General features: G+C 51.9%; 2 protein-coding genes and 1 pseudogene across 2 annotated transcripts in view; 2 read left to right on the plus strand and 1 right to left on the minus strand.

Annotated features, from left to right (window-relative positions):
• LOC146424144 (uncharacterized) overlaps positions 1-22,053 on the plus strand; it is a 502,567-nt gene that overhangs the window by 133,175 nt on the left and 347,339 nt on the right. The window lies entirely within an intron of this gene.
• Positions 1-22,053, minus strand: part of LOC146424149 (uncharacterized) — a 98,334-nt pseudogene that overhangs the window by 11,277 nt on the left and 65,004 nt on the right.
• LOC146424150 (serine/threonine-protein kinase pim-1-like) lies at positions 937-6,707 on the plus strand. Its single transcript, XM_085043949.1, has 6 exons — positions 937-1,038; positions 4,605-4,772; positions 4,900-4,950; positions 5,153-5,519; positions 6,127-6,303; positions 6,556-6,707. Exons 1-6 carry the CDS (start codon positions 937-939, stop codon positions 6,660-6,662), a joined length of 972 nt encoding a protein of 323 aa, XP_084900075.1. The 3' UTR covers positions 6,663-6,707.

Consider the following 22,053-nt stretch of genomic DNA (forward strand, 5'->3'; position numbering starts at 1 on the left):
AGGGAGCCAGCGTGGCACAGACACTGAGATGCTGTGTCCCCTTGGTCAGGGTTTGCTTTGGGCTCTGTGCTTGTGAGAGCACAGGGAGCACTGACCTGAGCTGGGTATGGACCCATGGCCTGGCCAAGGGGCCAATGAGGCTGATTTGGGTTGAATTTTAGGACTCTGGTATTTTACACTGAGGGTGGTGAGGCACTGGCCCAGGCTGTGCACGGAGGCTGTGTATGCCTCACCCCTAGGAACATCCCAAGTCCAGCTGGGACAGCACTCTGAGCAACCTGCTCTAGGGGGAGCTTGCTCAGGGCGGAACAAGATGATCTTCAGGGTCCATCCCAAGGAAAACCATTCAGGGATTCCATCATTCTGTGGTTGCCATGGTCCACAGGGGTGTGGTCCTGGATCTGCTGTCATGTCACAGTTGGTGTTCCAGCTGGGACTGCCATCGCCCAGCCAAGGGCACAACACAACCAGTCGCCCCTGTGTCAGCACGTCCTTCGCCCTGCTCTGAGAGCACCCCTGCAACCCTGTTTCTTACCTGTTCCCAAAGACTGCCGTCAGTCCTGAACGCTCCCTGCTGCCTGGATTTTGCCATCCATCCCTGCAGGATGCTCCCATTTGTCGCAATGGAGGTACAGTGCCATTCCATGGAGGTGGACACCCCCTGAGAGCCCGGGCGGGCTGGAGCTCTGAGGGGATGCTGTGGGACAGGGACCCCACTCTGAGGTTTTGCTCCCTGTGCAGGCTGTCAGAGACCATGAAGAGGAGATGGAAATTGATAGAAAGATGGATGAAGAGGAGAGCATGGATGTAGATATAGAAGAGAATGGAGAGGAGGAGATGGAGGTCGACATGGATGAGATAGAGGAAGAGATGGAGGTGGATGAGGATGAGATGGAGGAAGAGATGGAGGTGGAGGAGGAGGACATGGATGAAGCGATGGAGGTGGAGGAAGAGGAGATGGATGAAGATATGGAGGTGGAAATGGAAGATAGTGTTGAGGAAATGGAAGTTGACCAGGAAGATGAGGAGGAGGACATGGTCTTGGGATGAAGACCGACACCGGCAGCAGGACAGGCACGTGCTCCCCATGCCCTGCCCACAGGCACAGTGGCTCCCCTGCCGCCAGGCTGGGGCTGGGCTGGGTGGCCCTGCTCAGGGACACGGGGACCCGGGGCATCCCTGCATTCTGGTGGATTCACAAGCACCACCCCCGGCCTGCCCTGCGCTTGCTTTGGGCCACGCCAGCCCCGTCCCAGCACCTGGGCCCAGCTCCCAGCCCTAGCCGGGCTCAGTGCTGGCGGCACAGTCCTGCTCTGCCAGCGTGTGCCAGCCTGGGGGCACAGGGAACAAACCCTCAGGGCCTGACTGCAGTGACCGTGCTGCTTGCTTTTCTTCCAGGACTGATGGACATGTGAGGCGTGGAGGACACCCACCTGTATATACGTTTTTGAAAGAGTTCTTCAGTTGTTTTATCTACGTAGATTTTAGATAGTGTTATCCTCTGTAAATACATTTTATATTTTGTTGTTAGATAGGTTTTTATGTAAATACGTTCTATAGATTGTTGTTGTTATAAAGATTCTTACATTGTAAATACATGATGGAGTCCATTTCTGTTACTTCAGCAGAGTAAGTCCAATCACATTTGAAAAAGGCTTGGAGCCTGGCTCCCACTTCTATGCACAGGGTTAGAGCAGACAAGAGGCAGCCTGCATTAAGGCACTAGTTATTATTGCTTTTAGTCCAGAACACTCAAAACCCCAACATCTTCCATCGATGGTTACAAGTGGGTGGGCAGTTTCAGCTGCCAAAGTGCAGCTAGCAGGACTGTCCGCAACACTGGTCATAGCAGAGGTAAAAATAGCTATGCTAGAGGCTCATCAATAAATATAACAGTGAACAACCACCACCTTTAGAAACAAGCCGGGCTTTAGAGGACTCTGGTTTGCCATGAACAGGCAGGCTGGAAAAGGTTCTCCACATTGCTGAGTCGCTCCAGCCTTGTCCTACAGAGCTGTTGCACACAGAATCTGCCTCTCCCTGGGAGCCCAGCATGGGCACCCTCCACTCATCAGCCAGTGGGGACTTCACCACTAGGATGAGGAGGAAATTCAAGAGCCTCCATGGAAGCAACTCTGGCACTTTACAGCAGAGGAACATATTTTTCTATCAGCTCAGCATTGTAGCTCATGAAGCCATCCACAGCAGCCAGCCTTTGGCTCCCACACAGTGCCTGTCACCCTCACCAGGCTGTCCCTGCTCTTGTGCACCACACTTCCCTCCCTGATCCCCCCAAGAGCATAAAGGAGCAGCTCTGTGCTCCAAGCAGCACAAAGCAGCAGCAGTGTGATAAGAATTCGCAAGAATCGCAAGAGAGAGGAAAAGGGGCCTCAACACATCCTGTTAAGGCATCCTGTTTGCCCACAGAACCGAATAGAAAGGGGAGGGAGACCCCCACCCTGCACATCCTGTATCCTGTATTTGTTGAGGAGTGGGCTGATATAGAATCATTGCTTGGGGGGGGGGGACGACAGTGCGAACATACAAGGACTTGTTTCCCACGACCACCGAAGAGCAAGAATAAGACCATCTAGCAAACAACATGATGAAGGGGCTGTACCAACTCCGGAAGATATACGTGGTCAGAAAATAGAGACTGCATAAAAGAGGGGAGTTCGGACTATTTCAGCGCAGTTATCTGCCCAGCGCTGCCTCGCTGATACCCACTTGCTCTAAATAAATCAAATTATATTTAATTGGACATTGTCTCTGATTGATTATTGAGACCTAATTTATAACAGCAGCACCTCCCAGCAGAGATGCACCTGGCCACATTTTCTTCTCCAGCGAAAACTGGCTGAGCTGCCTGAAACATGCTTCCAGGCTGGGGAGGACCACAGGCATCTCGCAGTCCACTTGGCCACATCATGCTCCCCTGATGCACTAAGAACTCCTTCCCCTGCCAGAGGAGCATGAACCATCAGCTGGGGGGGCATGGAGAGGACACCTGGCCCCACAGCACTTGCCCAGCCCTGCCACATGCTCACAGCATCAGACTCCGCTCTCGCTGCTCTGGCCTTTGCTGATCTGGAGCTACTCTCCAGCTGCTGACATGCTTCTCCAGCTGAGGAACGAGCTCCAGCTGCCATTGGGCATTCTGCAAAACCTGCTCTTAGACATCAAAACCTATTTTTCTTCTCCAGCCCAAGGAAGGAGTATCAAGCCAACCCTCAGTACTTTGGGATGGGCCAGGGGAGTCCTCACCGCGCAGGTGAGGGGGAGCATCCTGCCTAAGCCCCCTTTCCATCCCCTCCCACCAGGGAGAAAAGCAAAGAGAAAAGCAAGCCAAGGGCCAGGTTGCCTGTGCCTTGGCCAGGGCTGCCTTAGAGTGGCTGAGCAGGAAGGGCTTCCCCAGAAAGGAGGGAGACAGGGCTGCCCATAACAAAACTAGGACAAGGAAGACATCTGACTTTCCTGAAAACTTTTATGCTTCTCTTTTCCATGTTGCAACACTGCTCCATGCCATTAATTGCAAATGGACCTCACCTCTAAGATCTATGACTTAGCAAGTTTTAGACTCTCTGAAAAACCATGAGTTACACACAGTTTGTCTTCCCCTGTTTTGCTTGGAAAACAATGCTGGAGACATAATTGCAGTGCTTGGGTGAGGCACGAATTCTAGAGTCAGGGAATGTGATCCGCTAGTGTTTGACCCTCAGCAGGGACAATGCACAACAGCAGCCAAGGGGATTGCTGTGCCACCGTGCAGCAGTCAAGCCTCTGGACCTGGGCTGAACACGGCAAAGTTCCCGTGTTTGGACAGACTCAGGGGCTGCCCCCGGGGCGCGCGAGGCTCGGCCGTGGGGCGCGCGGGGGCGAGCGGGGAACGGACAAACGGCCACTCGGACATATGGCCACTGGGACTAACGGCCCCGGAGCTTCAGTTGCAGCGGCGGCAGCGGCAGCGGCGGCAGCAGCGAAAGCAGCGGCGGCAGCGATAGCAGCAGCAGCAATCTACGACCCTCTCCGTCCCTTTCTCCTGCTCCTCCTTTCCCTCTCCCGCTGTCCCTCGCCCTCCGTCAGTGTCCCGCAGCCTCTCCCGGTGTCTCTATCCCACTCCCCGCCTCCTCTCCCGCTGTCCCTTTCCCTGTGTCCCCTCCTTTCCCGGTGTCCCGCTCCCCCTGCCAGCCCGGGCCATGCCCCAGGCTCGCCCCCAGCCCCGGCCGGGGCTGCCCCCTCCCCGCCCCTGGGCCTCCCGCCGCGCTCTCGGCTCCGCCCGGCTCTGGCGAGCCTGGCTATGGCGCGGCTGGGCGGGCATCAGTGGCTGAGGCTGGGGCGGCATCGTCACCCTTTGGCTCCGCCTGTCCCGAGCCTGGCCCCGGCTGTCCCGACGCAGGGTCCGGTGCCGACCCCAGCCCCAGCCCCGAACCCGATCCCGGCTCCGGCTCCTCCCGGGGCCCGCGGAGGACACACGCGGCTCGGCCGCTCCCGCCGCCTCCGCTGCGCCTTCCCCGGCCCGAGCTCCGCCGCTCGGCAGTCCGGCCGCCGGCCCCGAGCCGCCCGTGCCCCGTTCAGAGGGGGATGCCCGGCCCGGGGCGGTGCAGAGGCCGTCGGGGGCCGTGTGTGGCCCCGGGCCGAGCGCTGACGGCCGCGTGTCGCCCGCAGGGAAGGCGCAGGAGGCCCTGCAGGAGCGATACCGGCTGGGTGAGCTGCTGGGGACAGGCGGGTTCGGCAACGTCTACGCGGGGACGCGGCTAGCGGACGGCGCCCCGGTGAGTGGCTAGCGGAGGAGGAGGAGGAGGAGGAGGAGGAGGAGAAGGGTGGGGCTCGGCAGGGCGGGCGGAGGACGAGGAGGAGAGCGGGCAGCGAGCTGAGCCTGCTGCTCCCCTTGGCTTGCAGGTGGCCATCAAAAGTGTCTCACGGAACCGCATCCGTCATTGGGGCGAGCTGGTGAGTGAGCGGGGCCAGCGGCAGAACCCGGGGCATGCCGGGCGGGGATAAGCCTGGGCCCGGCAGGGTGGAAACGGCCAGGAGTCCTGGAGGGAGAGCGGGCGAGGGGTGAGCGGGGGAGGCAGATCATCCCGGGCTGTGAGGGGTTCCAGAGCCCCGACACAGCTTCAGCCCCACTGATGGCATCGTGGTCCTCCTGCAGCCCGATGGCACCAGAGCACCCCTGGAGATCGTGCTGCTGGACAAAGTGTCCACTGGGTTCCATGGCATCGTCCAGCTCCTGGAGTGGGTTGAGCTCCCCAACGACTACCTGTTGGTGCTGGAGCGCCCGGAGCGGTGTCAGGACCTCTGGGATTTCCTGGCAGAGCGGAGGTTCCTGCCGGAGGAGGAGGCACGGGGGATGTTCCGCCAGGTGCTGGAGGCCGTGCGGCACTGCACCAGCTGCGGGGTCCTGCACAGGGACATTAAACCACAGAACATCCTCATCGACCTGTGCACCGGACAGGCCAAGTTGATTGACTTTGGCTGTGGCACCTTCCTCCAAGACACAGCCTACACCCAATTTGCAGGTGAGCCCTCCCAGGGGATGCTCCTGGGCATCTCATGGCCCAGCCTGGGTGTAGCACCAGGGCCTCCTCTCTTGCTGCCAGGCATGGGATTAACTCTTCAGCAAAGTTACTTTTGGGTGGGGGTAGAAGGGGGGCAGCTTGCAGCCCTGTTGAGCACCTTCACTCCCACTGTGCCCTGGGCTGGGGCTGGGGCAGCCAGTCTGACAAACCCCAATGAGTGTAGCAGTGAGGGGGGTCAGACCCCATGCCCCAGCCAGTTTGGTGTGCAGGTGAGGAAGGACTTGGACTGCTCCAGTCCCCTTGTTTGCCTCGGCTTGTAATTGTTATTTGGGGGCAATGCAGGGAGGGATGAGAGTGGTTTTTCCCACCACTGGGAATGGTTTTATTTTGCATGTCATGATTGGACCTCCCCAGGGCTTCTGCTGCCTCCTTCCAACCCCAGTGGCTTCTTTTCCAACCCCAAGTTTGTCCATGAGTAACAGGTTCTGGCGAGAGGGCAGCAGGTCACCCTGTGTTCCCCTGGTGCAGCCCCCACATGCCCAGGGATGCTGGGGCGAGGCTCTGGGAGCAGCAGCATCCCCTGATGAACTCCATCTGTATTCCACAGGAACCCTGTCCTACAGCCCACCAGAATGGACCCAGCTCAGATGCTACCACGGCGAGGCAGCAACGATCTGGTCCCTGGGCCTCCTGCTGTACCACCTGGTCGTTGGGAAGCACCCATTCAGGAGGGGCCGGAAGATCATCTGGGGGCGGATCTTGTTCCCACGACGGCTTTCTCAAGGTGGATCCTCATCTCTGTGGCACAGGGGGAATAGCAGTGTTGGGAGAGAGCAGCAGGCTCATGAGCATCCCGCTCTGGCAGCTGCTGAGGAGGAGGCACATGTCCTGCTCTCCTCCAAAACAGAGAATCCATGGGGAAGTTTAGGCACAGCTCTGAGCACACCCAGCATGGCCTGGGCACGGGAATGGGGAGGGGGCACATTGGACAGGATCCTTCTCCAACGGACTGGCATTTTCTGGTTTCTCTTCACAGAGTGCCAAGATGTTATTAAGAGGTGTCTGTCCGTGCAACCCTTGGACAGGCCATCGTTGGAAGACCTCTTCGATGATCCCTGGATGCAGGATGTTCATGTGCCCTAGAAGATGGGAGAGATCCACATGCACAGTTTGATCCAGGGGCCTGGCAGGTAACAGTTCCACACATCTCTTGGCAATAAGAAGCAAAGCAAACCAGACTTTTTTTGACCTGCTTGTAGCTCTGAGCAGGGATTATCAGAAGGGAACTTGCAGCTCTTGTGCTGGAGCTGAGCTGGAGATCTGCTCTGGCAAGCACTGGTGGCCACCATCCACCCTGGTTTCGCTTGTCTGGTTCATTGTTGTCTGGGGCCCTGGGCAGAACACTGACAGCCTGGTGTGGCCCCCAGGGAAGGAGCAGGAGCCCCTGGAGAAGCTGTACCAGGTGGAGCTACTGCTGGAGACACCAAGGAGGACCTCAAGGATGACAACCTCTTCCTTGACCTGGCGATGTGCAAGCTGAAGATGATCGACTTAAATTCTGGCACCTTCTTCTCTTTGGTAGGGCTTTGGGGGATAGTCTGGGGTGGTAATGAAATGGGAGTTGGCTCCTGGCCCTGCCAACAGCCCCCAGCACCCACTGTGCTGGGGCTGGAGCTGGGGGCAGCCACCCAGACCAAAACAAACCCCCATGGGGGGAGCAGAGGTTCAACTGCAGAAGCTGTGCAGTGGCTGGTTTGTTTGGCAGGGGAGGAAGGGCTTGGGCTGCTCCACTGCCCTCATTTGCCCTGGGTTACCATTATTTTATGAAAGCAATGAAGGGGGAAGGGAGAAAGCCTTGGTTTCCCTCAGCCATGAGTGGGTTTTTCCCTGGCATGGAGGGGTCAGTCCTTCCCTGAGCTCCTGATGGTGATAATGTAACTTTTTTCTTGTTTCTACTTTTTTTACACTTTTTGTTTGTAATCACATTAATTTGCTCTTTGGTTTTTAAAGGAAGAGCTCTCCCTGGTGTCTGGTCTGGATGGGGCAGTGCTGGGACCAGCTGTGGAATGGCTCAGATGTTCCCTCGGAGAAGGGTGAGGACATCCTTTGAGAGAAGCTTTTCTTCCAGCAGCAGATGCCGTGAGGTGGATCCCCATCTTCTCGGCAGGGGTGGGATGAGGGCTCTGGGGAGATGGCAGCGAGCACAGGAGCATCCTGCTCTGGGCAGCTGCTGAGGAGGTGGATCTGCCATGGCTGGCTGGAGGCTGGGCACATGTCCTGCCCTCCTGCTCTCCTCCCCAGCAATGATGGGGAGGTTTGGGCACAGCTCTGAGCTCAGCCAGCATGGCCTGGGCACTGTGGGCAGTTGGGACAAGGGGGACAGGAGCCTTCAGCTGACGGGCAGTTTCTGGTTTCTCTGCTTCCAGCAGGGCTCTGCGGATGCTGAGGCTGCTCTGGGCTCTGCCAGGGCTCTGCTGGGGCTCAACCCTGGGCACGGCTGGGCCTGCTCTGCCCTCCCATTGCTCTGACAGCTCTGCATCAGACAAGCCTGTTCTGAGCACACCGACGGAGCTTTGTGCTTGTGCAGGTGAGTGAGACTCTCCTGCAGGCCCAGAGATTGCAGTGAGGGATACACATCAATTGGCCAGAACCTAAACACTCCACAGTCCCAGCAGAACGCCTGTATCTCCACAGGATGTTTTGTCTGTCCCACTCTTCATTCCGTTTTGGGTTGGAATTGTGCAATTGCACCTTCTTCCTCCTCTAGAAGTGCCACGAGTGAGCCAAACCTGGCAAGTGGGCTGTTGTTCCTAAGGCAGTGTAGTCTGGAGTTGATGGATGAAGAATTGCCCTTCTCCACTTCCCAACCAGAGCAAAAAGCTGTAAGTGAAACTTTGCATCTTTAAGAAACCCCTGACAATTTCAAAGGGAATGCACAGCTCATTCACAGGGTGAGAAGGAAGGGCATCTTTTTAATGAGATGGGGATCAGCAGAATTTCGATTCCCAGTCCTGCTTGGAGATGGCAGGGAAAAAAGCAATTTCTTATTGCTTCAACCAGAATTTAAAATAACTTAATATTGGAAACAGAGCCCAAAATCTGTTAAAAAAGGCTACTGAGGCCAGTAAGATAGATCCATGCTATCAGCACATTGGCAAAGTAAATAACTGAGTTCTCTTTTACAAAAGATCAGTTACTTCTTAATCCAAAGTTACAGAAGATTTTAAACTACACACTTGAGGTTTGTTTTTATCTTTCACATTTCATCTAGTTTTTTTTTCTTTTCTCCTTTTTTTTTTCCTAAAACAGAAAACCTGTCCTAAAAACGAAATGCCCTTTGCTCCTGGTTCTCATGTGAAGCAGCTCACTTCCTGCTGCCCTGGGGCTTGGGGCACTGTCAGCACCTCCTGCTTCAGCCACTGCTTCTGCTGGCATTGAGAGCAACAACCAAATTGTGGCTGATCCCGAGGGAGCAGCAGCAGGACCTGGAGCTGTTCCCTGAGTCTGGGGCAGGGCTGGACAAATGACCCACAGCAGCAGCAGCAGCAGCAAATGGAGCTGACTTTGAGCACAGCCCCTGCCACTCTTGCCTCCTGTTTGCAGTGATGTCACAGCAGCCTGAGGCACCTGGGAGCCCTCAGTGCCAGCAGGGACTTGAGATGGCAGGCCCTGGGCTCCTGCAGGTTGTGCAAGGAACGGAGCTGGGCACTCCCTGTCCACATGGAGCTTGCAGATGGAAAAGGCTGCTGTGCCCAGGCAGCTCCAAGGGCAGAGAAATGAGGATCTCGAGCACTTGATCTGGGCCAGTTCCACAGTCCTGGGCAGCAGCCAGCGAGCAGAGGGGGAACAGAGGGCACAGCAAGAGGGACAAAAGCAGTCAAGTGCAGAGACTGGAGAGAGCCAGACCTGGCAGAAGGAACAGCTGCTTCATTGCACTCCTGAAGAAAGCTCTTGGCTGTTTCAGAGCACTGAAAGACCTGAAGGGCAGAGAGGAGGCAACACCAAGCAATGCTCCTGTTTTCACACCCTCCCCTCTCAGTGTCCCAGAAGGAATTGGATGAGCTGTATTCTTCTCTCTGAGTCATCTCGTCCACCATGAGCAGCTTAGTGCCAGGAGCTAAAGGGCCTGAAGCCTTAGGCCTCAAGAGCTGACCAAGAGGGAACTTTCTGAGCAAACTAATTCCGCTAACATGGACCAAGCTAAATCCAGCAGATAGAATACTGGAATTATAGAATCCTTTCTGTTGGAAAGGATCTCTGAGCTTATCAAGCCCAGCCATTCACCCAGCACTCTCAGCCCAGCACTAAACCACATCCCTGAAGTGCCAAGGCCTGAACAAGAGGCCTGACTGAGGCCTGAACAACAGGCCCTGAGCCAAAGGTGACCTCTCCTTGAACCTTCCACCCAAAGGTTATCTTTGTATCCACTCATTACTGAAATATGCGTGATCATTAACATTGTGATAGATGTATCCACTCATTAGTGAAACATTGACTTTTCTGTATTTAGAAGCTAAACAAGGTCATGAAATCCAACATCTGGCCTGGTTTGGGGGTGTATGGTCAAAGTCAACTCCCTTGGTTCCTCCTTGAGCCCTGGCCAGGCTTTGGGAGAAACCAAACAGCAGAATGAATCCAGATGTTCCTGCACTGGAAGTGCTGTCAGTTTGTTTGTTCAGCACTATCCAAGCTGAGGTTGGAGCCTCACCTGTGGCTGGACACAGCTGCAGGAATTCCCAGTGTCCAGAGTGGCTCTGCAGCCCTTGGCTGTGACAGCTTCCCCAGCTGATGTGTGGGGCTGGGTGATGGTAAAGTCTGAGGGTAACTGGTGATGGATTTTTCTAAATCATTACAGGCAATCTTTTGTGGTGATGATTGGGTGCATTGCTGAGCTTCTCCTGTTGTGATTCTTTGCTGCTTTGAACTATAGGAAATTGCACTGATTCCTTCAGTTGGTGTCTGTGTCTTTGGTGCTGGCCCTGCCCACTGGTAAAACAAAATTGGCATAGTCTGTCCAGATCACAGCAAAATGTCACTTTTTAAATATAAATGCAAGGAATCATTCCCATCCAAGATTCCTCCTTGGGAAGACCTTCCCTATAATTCTCTGGCTCTGGAGTGGGCTGAGGTCAGAGCACTGTGTGAGCAATGGGGAAGTCAGCTAAGAGAATCTGATCTGCTGGATGTATTAAAATGCATCCAAAATTGCATACAGAAAAAGGAAAAGATCTTGTGAGTTTGGGAAGATGAGGATAAATTTTGTTAACAGTATATTGTAAAAAGCACCAACAGAAGGAACAATTGTTTTTGGAATTGTTGCTCCCACATGGAGCAGCAGAAGTTTTTAATCTTGAGCTCAGATTTCCTTGTGCAAGTGAAATAATATAATAAATAAATAAATATATAAAATAAAACTTATATGTAAAAATATAATTAAAATATGTATGTGTATATATATATATATATATACAAACTAAATAATAATGTGAAATAATGCTGACACTAATAATTTGTTACCTTTTGCTGCTCAGGGATGTAATACTAAATACCCTACAGAAAATGTTTGGCCAGGACCTGAACGTCAGTGGGAAAATTGGCGAGTTTATGTATCATGAATAAAGGAGGATGGGATGAAATTGGCTATTTTCATAGGGTTTTCTGATATTGTGATATGGAATCCTTTGTCTGTTACTGTGAGAAATAAAGTGATTAAGGCTGCTGGGTTTTTCATATACCACACTATCCACAAGCTGTAGGATTTGTGGAACGGATGGAGGGTTTGTTAAAAGAGCAGATGAAAAAAAGAGGAGATGGGAACCTTTCCTGATGGAGAACCCCTTAGATGTCCACTCCAGGAGCTGCATGGCTGGATCTTTATGCATTAGATTTAATGAGGATAAATCAGAAGCAAATGAGAGTTATCAATACCAAAACAGGAATTCAGATCCTCCAGGACACTCTGGTTTGATAACTGCTCACTGGAGCTTGGCCTTGAAAAGTGTTCATGTCATGGGAGGAGAAATTGATACAGATTATCCAGGAGAAATTCAAGTACTTCTATTGAACAATAGTGAACAACATTGGATTATGCAACCCCATGACAGGGTAGAATGATTATTGATATTGTAGTTTTAAAAACAATTGTGAAAATAGGAGATCTACTGCAAATCTCTACTGCTTGTGGAGATAAAGGGTTTGAATCCAGCAGTCCTAATGATGCAGCCAAGGTGTGGGTCCAGAGGCCAATTCGCCCTCCCGAGCCTGCTGAAGGAACAGCTCTGGGGAAATTAAAACACTGTTTTAATCCTGAAACCTGGGCAAGAGCAATGGGAATATGTCCCTGCAGCCAAGTGTTCTATGGGAGAACAAGTAGATGTTATAGGATGCTGTTTCACAGATCCTGCCAGACCAAATCTCCCTGTTTGCCCCAACGTTCCCTTTGGAAAATGCTCTGATCCACAGGGCTCCATGTGAAGGCTGATGTGACACTGAGTGCCTTCCACACGAATTCCAGCCAGGAGCCTGGAGCACCTCAAGGACTGGGACCTGGCAGCTCTCCAGCCAGAGGGGAAAGGACCCACCAAGCCTTGTTACCCACAGACACCACAGTGAAGCTGAACAGCAAAGGACCTTGGGGCATTATTCTGGAATTAAAAAGGAACCAGCTCCATGGACAATGGAATTATTGTTCCTAACTCAAATGAGATTGAAGAAAAAGAATGACTAACCTTGTCACTAAGGTACTCCTTATGTGTTTAAGTTGTATGTTGGTAGTCAACCAGAATCTTTGTTTGCCAGAAACACCTCTGGAGTTTCACCAAGGGATTAGTCATGACAATTCTTATGGAAAATGTAAAGATTAATGTAACTAAAATACTCAGTGTAACTAATTGCTGGGTATGTTCTCAATTAATGTTGGGAGGAACAGGATTCCCTTGGAGGGCCCACGCTACAGGGTGACCAGAACTCTCTCACTGGGCTCTGACTCATAGTGGAGTCAGTGAAGGGATAATTAAACTGTGCTGTGGACCAGAGGAATACATTTATCAATTTTACAGGATTCACTAGGATTTGCCTTCAGGAGAAACCTACCCTGTTATAGCTAGAGGCCACAGTGTGAAAGGATTTCTGTGCTGGAACATCACTCACAATGTCAGTAGAGCTTGGGGTGCTGGGGCTGCTCAGGGTCACTGTTACACCACTCTCAGCTGCAGTGCCACCCTTTTGGGTACTTTGACAACAATCACAGGGAGGACTTGGGGCTATGAAAATATTTTCCACCCAAAGAGTGCCTTTGATTTCAGAAAGCCAAAGATTCTGGATCACCCTGTGCCCCATGTGCATTGCCTTGTCCTATGGAGTTACGTTAAGGAGCTAAATAGATTATTAGAAGAAGTAGCAAATGATACTGCTAAAATATTGAATAGCACATCCTATGAGCTCCAACAAACACAAATGGGAGCTCTGCAGAACCACATGGCCTTGGATTATCTGTTTGCTGCCCAGGGAGGAGCCTGTGCTATTCTAGGACAGGAATGTTGCACTTGTATCAGTGATGGGTTTGAAGTCCAACAGTCAGGAATGACCTCAATAGAAAGAGCAGTAGAAGAATGGCAGAAAGAAGAAAATTCATCTGGGTGGGCTTGGTTTGATGGCTGCCAAACTGGAGGCTGCTGTGAAATGCATTTGTGGCAGTCACTGTAATCATGGCAGTGTGTGCACTTGGTGTGTTGTGATTCCATGTTAGAGTTGTTGTAACACTTTGTGCTGAGAAATGGAGCACTGAGACTTGTCTGAAAAGAGACACAGCCTCAAGAAAAAAGGGGATTTGATAAAGAACAGAGAATAGGAACTAATTAGGCATGTTTCAAAAGGATTGTCAATTATAGCCCTGAGTAATGAACTTGAACAGCATTTAATTGAAGAACAATTAGGTGTAATTGCCTTTACACCTAATACCTAAATCTTAGACTCTGTTATTGAAAGAATTATTAGGAAGGTTGTAGTTCATCTGTAGCTCAAAGGACCAATTGAAGTACCAAGGCCTGAACAACAGGCCCTGAGCCAAAGCTGACCTCTAGATGAACATTCCAACCAAATGTTATTTGTATCTGCTCATTAACAAAGCATTATTAGCAAAATGATCTATGGATCTGTTCACTGGTGAAACCTGAATTTACCTTTCTGTATTTAGAAACCAGACAGTGCCACATCTGGCTTTGTTGGGGGTGTAGGATCAAAGTCAACTGCCTTGGTTCCTCCTTGAGCCCTGGCCAGGCTTTGGGAGAATCCAAGAGGAGAGAATGAATCCAGATGTTCCTGCACTGGAAGTGCTGTCAGTTTGTTTGTTCAGCACTATCCAAGCTGAGGTTGGAAGCCTCACCTGTGGCTGGACACAGCTGCAGGAATTCCCAGTGTCCAGAGTGGCTCTGCAGCCCTTGGCTGTGACAGCTTCCCCAGCTGATGTGTGGGGCTGGGTGATGGTAAAGTCTGAGGGTAACTGGTGATGGACCTTTCTAAATCATTATTGGCAATCTTTTGTGGTGATGATTGGGTGCATTGTTGATGAGCTTCTCCTTTTGTGATAATTTGCTAATGATCATGTGCTTTGCTGAGCTTCTCCTTTTGTAATTCTTGGCACTTTTGCATTCCATAAATTACACTGTTCCTTCAGTTGGTGTCTGTGTCTTTGGAGCTCACCCCCAGCAAAACAGGATCCCCTCCTGCCCAGGTGTTCCCTGAGAAGACAAAAACCATCACTCCAAATGTACCTCCTTCCTCCTTGTTCCCCTCACAATTTACACTGAGCCTGATGTCCTGTGGTCTGGGATATCCCCAGGGTCAGCTGGGGTCACCTGTCCCCCTGTGTCCCCTCCCAAGCTCCCCCACACCCCCAGCCCCTCCCCAGCATGGCTGGACGAGGGGCAGGAAAGGCCTTAGCTCTGTGCAAGCTCAGCGAGAACAAAACCATCAGTGTGTGATCAATCCTGTGCTCAGCACAGCCCCAAAGCACAGCCCCAGGAAAGCCCTGGGAAGGAAATTCCCTCTGCCCCACCCAAAGCAGCACCCCATGGCCATCCAGCATCACCACGGCTCCACAGGCTGCTTTCTGACCGTGACAATCCCCATCCCAGCAGGGCAAAGGTTGTTTGCCATGGACCCAACCTCAGCAAAGTGTCTCCTGCAGGTTGTCATGGCATTGGAGAGTGGGAAGGGGGCTTTGTGCTGGTTGCCATGGCAACCTCTGTCCCAATGATGCCCTATGGTGGTTGCCATGGCACCCGAGTCCAGCAGGGTCTCAGTGCAAGTGTCCCTGGCATCAGCCCCTCCAAGGGGTTTCCATGGCAACTGCCATGACAGGTGACCCAGGGGTGGTGTCCCAGCGATGGTTGCCATGGAAACAGTCCCCAGCACTGACCCTTTCTGTCAGGCTGACCTGGCCTTTGGCCCTGGCACTGGGCTTTGCTGCTGGTTCCGAGGCGCCTGCCCAGCCAGCGCGGCACAGGGCAGGTGGCCATGGCACAAACCCCAGCCATGGATCCCCTGTGGCTCTGGGCAGTGACACCAGCCCTGAGCAATGGGCTGCTGCCGTGGGGTCAGTGAAGTGGCCATGGCAACAGCCCCTTTCAGTGGCCCAGTGCAGGTTGGCATGAGAATCCACCCTCACAGCTGGCCCAGGGCAGGCCTGCAGTGCCCTTCCCAGCAGCCTGGCTGCACACAAGCACTTCCAGGGCTCTCTGCATTTCCCTTCCCCTCACTCTTGGCTCACTCACACACCTCTCAACAATCCCCTTGGTGCTTTGAGCTGCAAGGAGTTCAAAGCTTGTCTGTCCTTCAGCAGTTGCTCTAATTCTGCCTTCAGCCAACTCTGGATTTGTGTTTATTGCAGAACTTCAAATGTGTCTGAAACATTCCTTGCAGGGTTCTGCCTTGGGGAAGGGGAATCTCCTTGGTGGCAGCTTGGGCTTGGCAGACACTTGAGGAGGGTGTCTGTTTTCAGTGGGGAAACTTAGGAGTTTGAGATTGCTTCAAAAAATAATATATGAAAACCCCTCTTTGCTTGAGTGCAGCCAGTTCTGCAAGCAAAGCAGGTCCCAGGTGAGTGAGGAGAGACAGGATGGGGTTGGGCTTTGAGGACCAGGGTTGTCCCCACTCAGACGTCAAGGCACAGCTTCTCTGACCAAGCCAGACCTCCTTAGGGGAGACCCTGGATCAATGTCAGTCACAGAATGCTGCAATCACCTCTTCTCCACAGGGAAAAATAAACCCTTTAAACTAGGAATTTGGATTTATTAGATGCTCCTTAAAATATCTCTCCATAACTACAAAAAAAAAATTTTTCTAATGAACTGCACTAGACCAGAGGAAAATCAAGGCAGAGCCATGGTTTGTTAGGAGTCTGGATCAGCCCAAGGCTTTGTGTGCCAAGGCAGAGCCAGGCAGGATGCAGAGCTGTCAGGGAAGGAAGGGGCCAGCGAGGTGGGGCAGCCGGGGGATGACGACAGCCTGCAGGGACAGAGGCACAGGGCATGGACAGCGTAGGACAGCCTGGGCTGGAGAGGGCAGAGGGATGTGCAGGAGCTGCAAGGCCATGACAGAGCCAACTTGTGCAGCACTTTGGCCATGGCTGCTGTCCCTGGCCCTAAGGCCAGCAGGACACAAGTGACCCTTGCAGTCCTGGGGCCTCATGGCCTCCTTGTCCCTGCCCAGCAGCCTGGCAGAGGCCACCCCATGGTCCTGCCCTTGCCATTGCACATCCCCACATGCCAGTGCCCCGGGAAGAGCCCTGAGCACTGAGGGAGGGACAGGATCTGCCTTGCCAGGGGCTGGGGCTCAGGGCTTGGCCCTTTGGATTGATGAAACACATCCAGGTTGGCTCAGCATCAGAGACACCTTTGCCTTGCTTGTCCCCACCTGCCATCACTGCCTGCAGTGTTCTGCTCCAACTGCAGCCTGGGGACATGTTGGAGCCTGGCTCGCAGAGTGAGGCCATATCAATATGTTTCTTAAGCTCAATTCCAGCTGTGTGACCGACTCTGAAGACTCTTTCCCAGGAGATAATGAAACGTAAAGAGCCAAGAATGGGAGCATCATAAAAGAATGTTAAAAAGATAAAGCAGTCACATAGACAGAGCTTTAGCTAATGCTTAGAGGGCGTGATTAAAAGTTTATAACCAATTAGCGAGTTAGTTTAGGTGCGTGAACAGTACCTTATATCCAATCATATGTACCAGTGTGTGGTGTGAACAGTGCTTTTGTCTATAATAATGCTTGCTTCCTGAAAATAAACAACATTACACCCTTTATCTCTGGGAGGACGTGTGCTTTAGTTCGGGTGACCCCCAAATGGGACACTTTCTCAGTCATGTCCCTCAGTGGAGCTCATTAACACTACAAGGAACTTCAATGTTTCTATTTATGTTTGACTTCTTGAGAAGTTATTTGCACACACTCTGAGGGACTGAGTGTGATGCAAACAGCACCAAAGCCCCGCGAGGGTCATTCCAGTCCCTGTGCTGTTGCTGTGCTGCTGAGCTGGGCTGGGCTCCTGGCACAGAGGAGCTCCTGGCAAGCGGCAGCGCTGCAGAGAGACAGCTCTGACCAGGAGCAGCTCCTGTGCACAGCCCAGCAGGGCTGGGGCACTGCCAGGCCATCTCAGGGACACCAGCAGGGCACAGCCAGAGCTCACGGGTGCTCAGCATTGGCAGGGGCTGTGCCATGGCCCAGAGGGGGCTGTGTCATAGCCATGGGCACCTCTAGGGCTGTGTCAGAGAGCCTCAGAGCAGCTGTGATGTCAGAAAGGAGCTGTGTGACGTCACAGAGTGTGTTGTGCGAGGTCATGGAGCAGCTATGGCATCACAGAGGGGACTGTGTGACATCACAGATCAGCCTGTGACATCACAGTGTGGCTGTATGACATGCCAGGTTGGCTGTGAGGTCACAGAAGGCTGTGAGGCCACAGAGTGGGTTGAGACATCACAGAGCTGGCTGTGACATCATAGACTGGGCTGTGAAATCACCGGTCGGTTGTGTGACATCATTGGGCAGGATGTAATGTCACATGGCATTGATGTGACACCATAAAGCAGGCTGTGACACAGAGTGGGTTGTGACATCACAAAGAGGGCTGTGTGGCTGCAGAGCAGACTCTGCCATCATAGAGGATGGCTCTGTTGGACATCAGAGAGCAGGATGTGACATCACAGTGTGGCTTTGTAACATCATGGAGCAGGCTGTGTGATGTCACAGAGAAGGCTGTGAAATCACAGAGTGGCTTGTGACATCACAGGGTTGCTGGGTGACATCCCAGCTGGGTTGTGACATCCCAGAGCAGGTTGTGATGTCGCAGAATGCTGGTGTGACACCCGAGGGCAGATTGTTTGACATCACAGTGTGAACTGTGACATCCCAGAGTGGCTCTGTGACATCACAGGTAGCTGTGTGACATCACAGGATAGCTGTGTGAGGTCACTGGGGAGGTGACTCCACCCCAGCCCCCCCTCACAGTTTCCCCCAGAGAAGTCCAACGCTGCTCGTGCACAGCAGGGTCCCCTGTCCCCCCAGGTCCCCCCTGCCCCCCAGTGCCACAGCCTCCCCCAGAGGATGTTCCACCAGACAGACCCCCAGAGCCTGACACAGGGACAGGGGGGACAGGGCCCTGAGGGCTGGGAGAGGGGGACAGGGACCCCCCAGCAGTGTCCCCGTGTCCCCCAGGGTGAGAGCCTGGCCCAGGGCTCCTTCACCCTCTTACGAATGAGGGCTTGAGAGCACTTAAAAAATCCCCAGCAAGGGATCAGTAAAAATCAGGTTTCATATTGAGTGAAAGCATGAGAAAGTTCCTTGGCAAGAGTCACTCTGCTCCTGACTGGACAGTTCAGGCACACCAAGGGAAAAAAGCAACAATGAAACCAAGGAAATTCAGGCAATCAAACCAGAAATGAACTGAGAACCAGCACTGTGTGTGTGTGTGGGTGCCTCTGAAAAAAAGACAGTGAGGGAAGAGATGAGTATGGCCTAAAAGCTTGAGAGCCCTCAAACTCAACAGAACTTCACTTACACTGTAACCTAAACTTGTATCTTAAAATTAATAACTTAAAATTGATAACTGAAAAACAGCACTTAACTGTATTTAACCTAACTTATAACCGATGATCTAACAATTTAACAGAGGAAGAGTATTTCACTTAGCTGATAGCTTCTATTAAAGATGGAACTACAGTAATGCAATTCACAAGGCACTGGCACAGCAAACTCTAACCCATCCAACTTCAAGTTATCCAGATTTTGAGAAGCAGAAGTCAGGAGAAAATAGAGAGAGAGAGAGATTGAGATCCACAGTCAGGGCCTTGGATCCAGCTCCATCTCAGCTGCTGCGAGCTCCGGGGCCGTGGGACGTGTCAGTGTCACACCTGTGTCACAGCCTTTACCGGCTCTGCTCCCTCTCACAGGTGGGGCTTTTGGGGTGCCAGGGGCTTGGCATCCACTTTGGGGCTGGAGCAGAGGCTGCAGTGGCTGGGCTGGGGCAGTGACCAAATGCCCCACCTATGCAGAACTTGCCCTGCAACCCCAAACACACACTCCAGATGTTTGGGGCCATCCAGCACTTCTCTGCTCTCCAGCACTGAGGCAATGGACTCTGGCTACAGCTCTGAGCTCGTGCCCATGGCAAGCTCCCCTGGCATTGGGTCTCCATGGAGCTGCTCACAGGAACACCCCAAGAATTCAGGAGTACAAAACTGCCTCCAAAATGTGGGATACCCCAAAAGCCCTTCAGGAAGGTGGAATACTCAAACATCCACTGAGGAACTGGTTCTCCCTCCCTTCATCACCCCCAACCTTCCTTCAGCTGTCTCATTCCAGACCCTGCCCCACTCTCCCAATCCTCACAAAAACACATCCCACCCCTCTTGGAAATCAATACGCTCTTCTCAAGCCCTATTTTTCCTATTCCACCCCTCCCAATCCCCATCCCACCCATCCTGCCCCTCCCAATGCCAAACTCACCCCTCCTGATTTGCATCCCACTTCACCCAATCCCCTTCCAACCCCATTCCACCCTGAGGGGCTGAGGAATCCAGTAATTTTGGGCTGGCATTGAGTGGTTTTCAGGGGCATTGAGTGGTTTTGAGGTGACAGATGGATCCCTCTTATATTTTGGAGTGCAAAGCAATGGAGAAAACTACACCAAATACCACTAAAACCACCCAGATCCTCCCAAATATGCAAAAGATCCAAAAAAACCCTCTCTGCTTCTCTGTTCTTTATCTCAAGCTGTAATTACTGTGTTAGGAAATTGCATTACATTTAAGAGTGTTTTATGTATAGTCATGGCTTAAACATTAGAAGCAAAATCCCTGCTTCAATTCTGTATTGCACTGGAATGTCTTGCTCAGGTTTGGTATTTAATTTCCTGCTCCCAAGCCAATGCTGAACACAATAACCTAAGTGTTAGACGTGAAGCCTACTGAGAGTACTGTGTAGATTGGCAGAACCTGTAATTGGATTTTAACCATTTCTAGTTTTTCTAGGAGACTAAAGAACTAAGCTGCCTTACCTACTCTTGCCTTTCCCTATCTCTACAGAACTCTGTATTTTACCACTGTGACTGTTTAGAGAGTTCAACAAAACCAGAAAAAGTCCAACAAAAATTGGAGAATTCTCTTGGCCCATCCTGATCATCCATACAGTTGGATGGAAGAGTTCCAGCTTCTGCTGACACTGTACACAGTTCTGAGACAGAAAAGCTGCCACGAAGGGACATTGTGCCCAACTGTGTGTATCTTCTGTAAACAAAACACACATCCCTCCCAAAAAAGCACGGAGGTGCATGGAGGTGCATGGAGGTGCATGGAGGTGCATGGAGGGAAGGCTTCAGCAGGGGGAGGGCTGAGGGTCAGCTGTACCCAAGGGCTCAGCAACACAGGCACTTTCCCATGTTTACTCTATCATATAAAGGGAAGGCAAGGTCAGGGAAGGGAAGGTCTGAGGCAAAGCTCTGCCAGCTCATGGTTTCTTCACCTCTGCCACCTTTGTACTCAACTCCTCAATTTCCTTCTGTGATATTTGGATGTCAAACTCACTTTCTTTGGCTTCATCAAGGATCTTGTTCCTGTTCCACTGTGACAAGATATCTGGAAGCCCAGAGAGACACAAGTCACAAGGGTTTCTTGATACAAGTATGAATTCATGAAGGTTATTCATCTTCCATCAGCTCTCAAGTAAGGTTCACACAGTTGGCACTTTCTTCGCTTTCCCTCTCCCCTAAAAAGCAATTGCAAGTACTGACCCTCCTCTCCAAGTTGACCATTCTATTAAACAAGGTTAATAAAAGGAAAATGAGGGGGTTTCATTCCTTTTTGCACTCATATACCTATCAGACCAACCCATTTTCAGTCTCCACCCTGCCATGACAGCCTGCTTGTTTCACTGTTACTAACGCTTCAGTAGGCATGGGATGGAGAAAGTTTCTGCAGTAGGGAACCCACTGCACATGGATTCTCCAGAATGGCCAGTAATGAAGTCTGACAAATAGTCACAAAGATATTGTCTGCAACAGGAAAAGCAAACCCAGCTTACCCTCCCAGACCTGTAGTTCCCCCTCGGACACAGAGAGCCAGATGACACAGCTGCTGGCCTCAAAAAGTGGATTGTGGAATTTGCTCAGCTCTTCAGATGTGTTCACCCAGGTCCACAGGGAGAGTCTTTTGATGCAGCTCCAGGTTAGCCCAAAGAAAGCCACAGGAGCAAGTTAGTTTTCTACACTTTGATCTGCAAAGGCTCCTGTTGTCAGGACCACACACACTAGGCGGCCACAAGTTTTTCCCCTTCAGTAGCTCTCAATATCATGGCACAGGGTGTAAACCTAAAGCAATTTACTCAACCTGGCTGATCACAGTCAGTGTTGAATAAAAGATGGGGAACTAACACCTGTAAGTTGGTGGAAGTTGGCTGCCTGTTGTCCAGGTGAAGAGTGGGTCACCTCCTCACAGTGCTTTGAGTGCCAGGTTTGGAAAGGGATCAAGCTCCTGTGTTAAGGGAGAGCTGAGAGGTCAGGGAAGGATGGAAATGGAATTTGCAAGCACATAAAAGCAGTGTTATTGCTGCAATGGTCACGTCTGACAGGTCCCTGTGGTGACAGGAAGGAACTGAGAACACAGAACAAGCATTGCTGTCTCCCTGGAACTCCACCTCCTGGAGTTCCACATTACAATCTGTTCCTTAGATTCCACCAAATTTCATTCTGCCTGCACTAGCAGATTGAACTGCCAGCCAGGCAGGAGATTCACCACTCCTGTGAATGCTTCAGACAGCACCAGCTTAACACGACTTCAAACCCTCTCTGTGCTCCCAGATGCTCAGATGGGACAGGCAGGTTACTACAATTAAAATTCAATACTCCTCCAAATTTTATCTTACTGGTTTCAAGTCTAACTTGGTTTTGCAGAGGACTAATTGAGCAGCCCTGCAGAAGGCGACAGAGTCTCTTCTAAGCCCTGTTTACTTAAGAGAGGTTTACAGGAAGCTTTAAATTGCC

This window comes from Lichenostomus cassidix, unplaced genomic scaffold, assembly GCF_008360975.1.
Source record: "Lichenostomus cassidix isolate B80296 unplaced genomic scaffold, HeHo_3.0 HiC_scaffold_42, whole genome shotgun sequence".
Taxonomy (NCBI): domain Eukaryota; kingdom Metazoa; phylum Chordata; class Aves; order Passeriformes; family Meliphagidae; genus Lichenostomus; species Lichenostomus cassidix.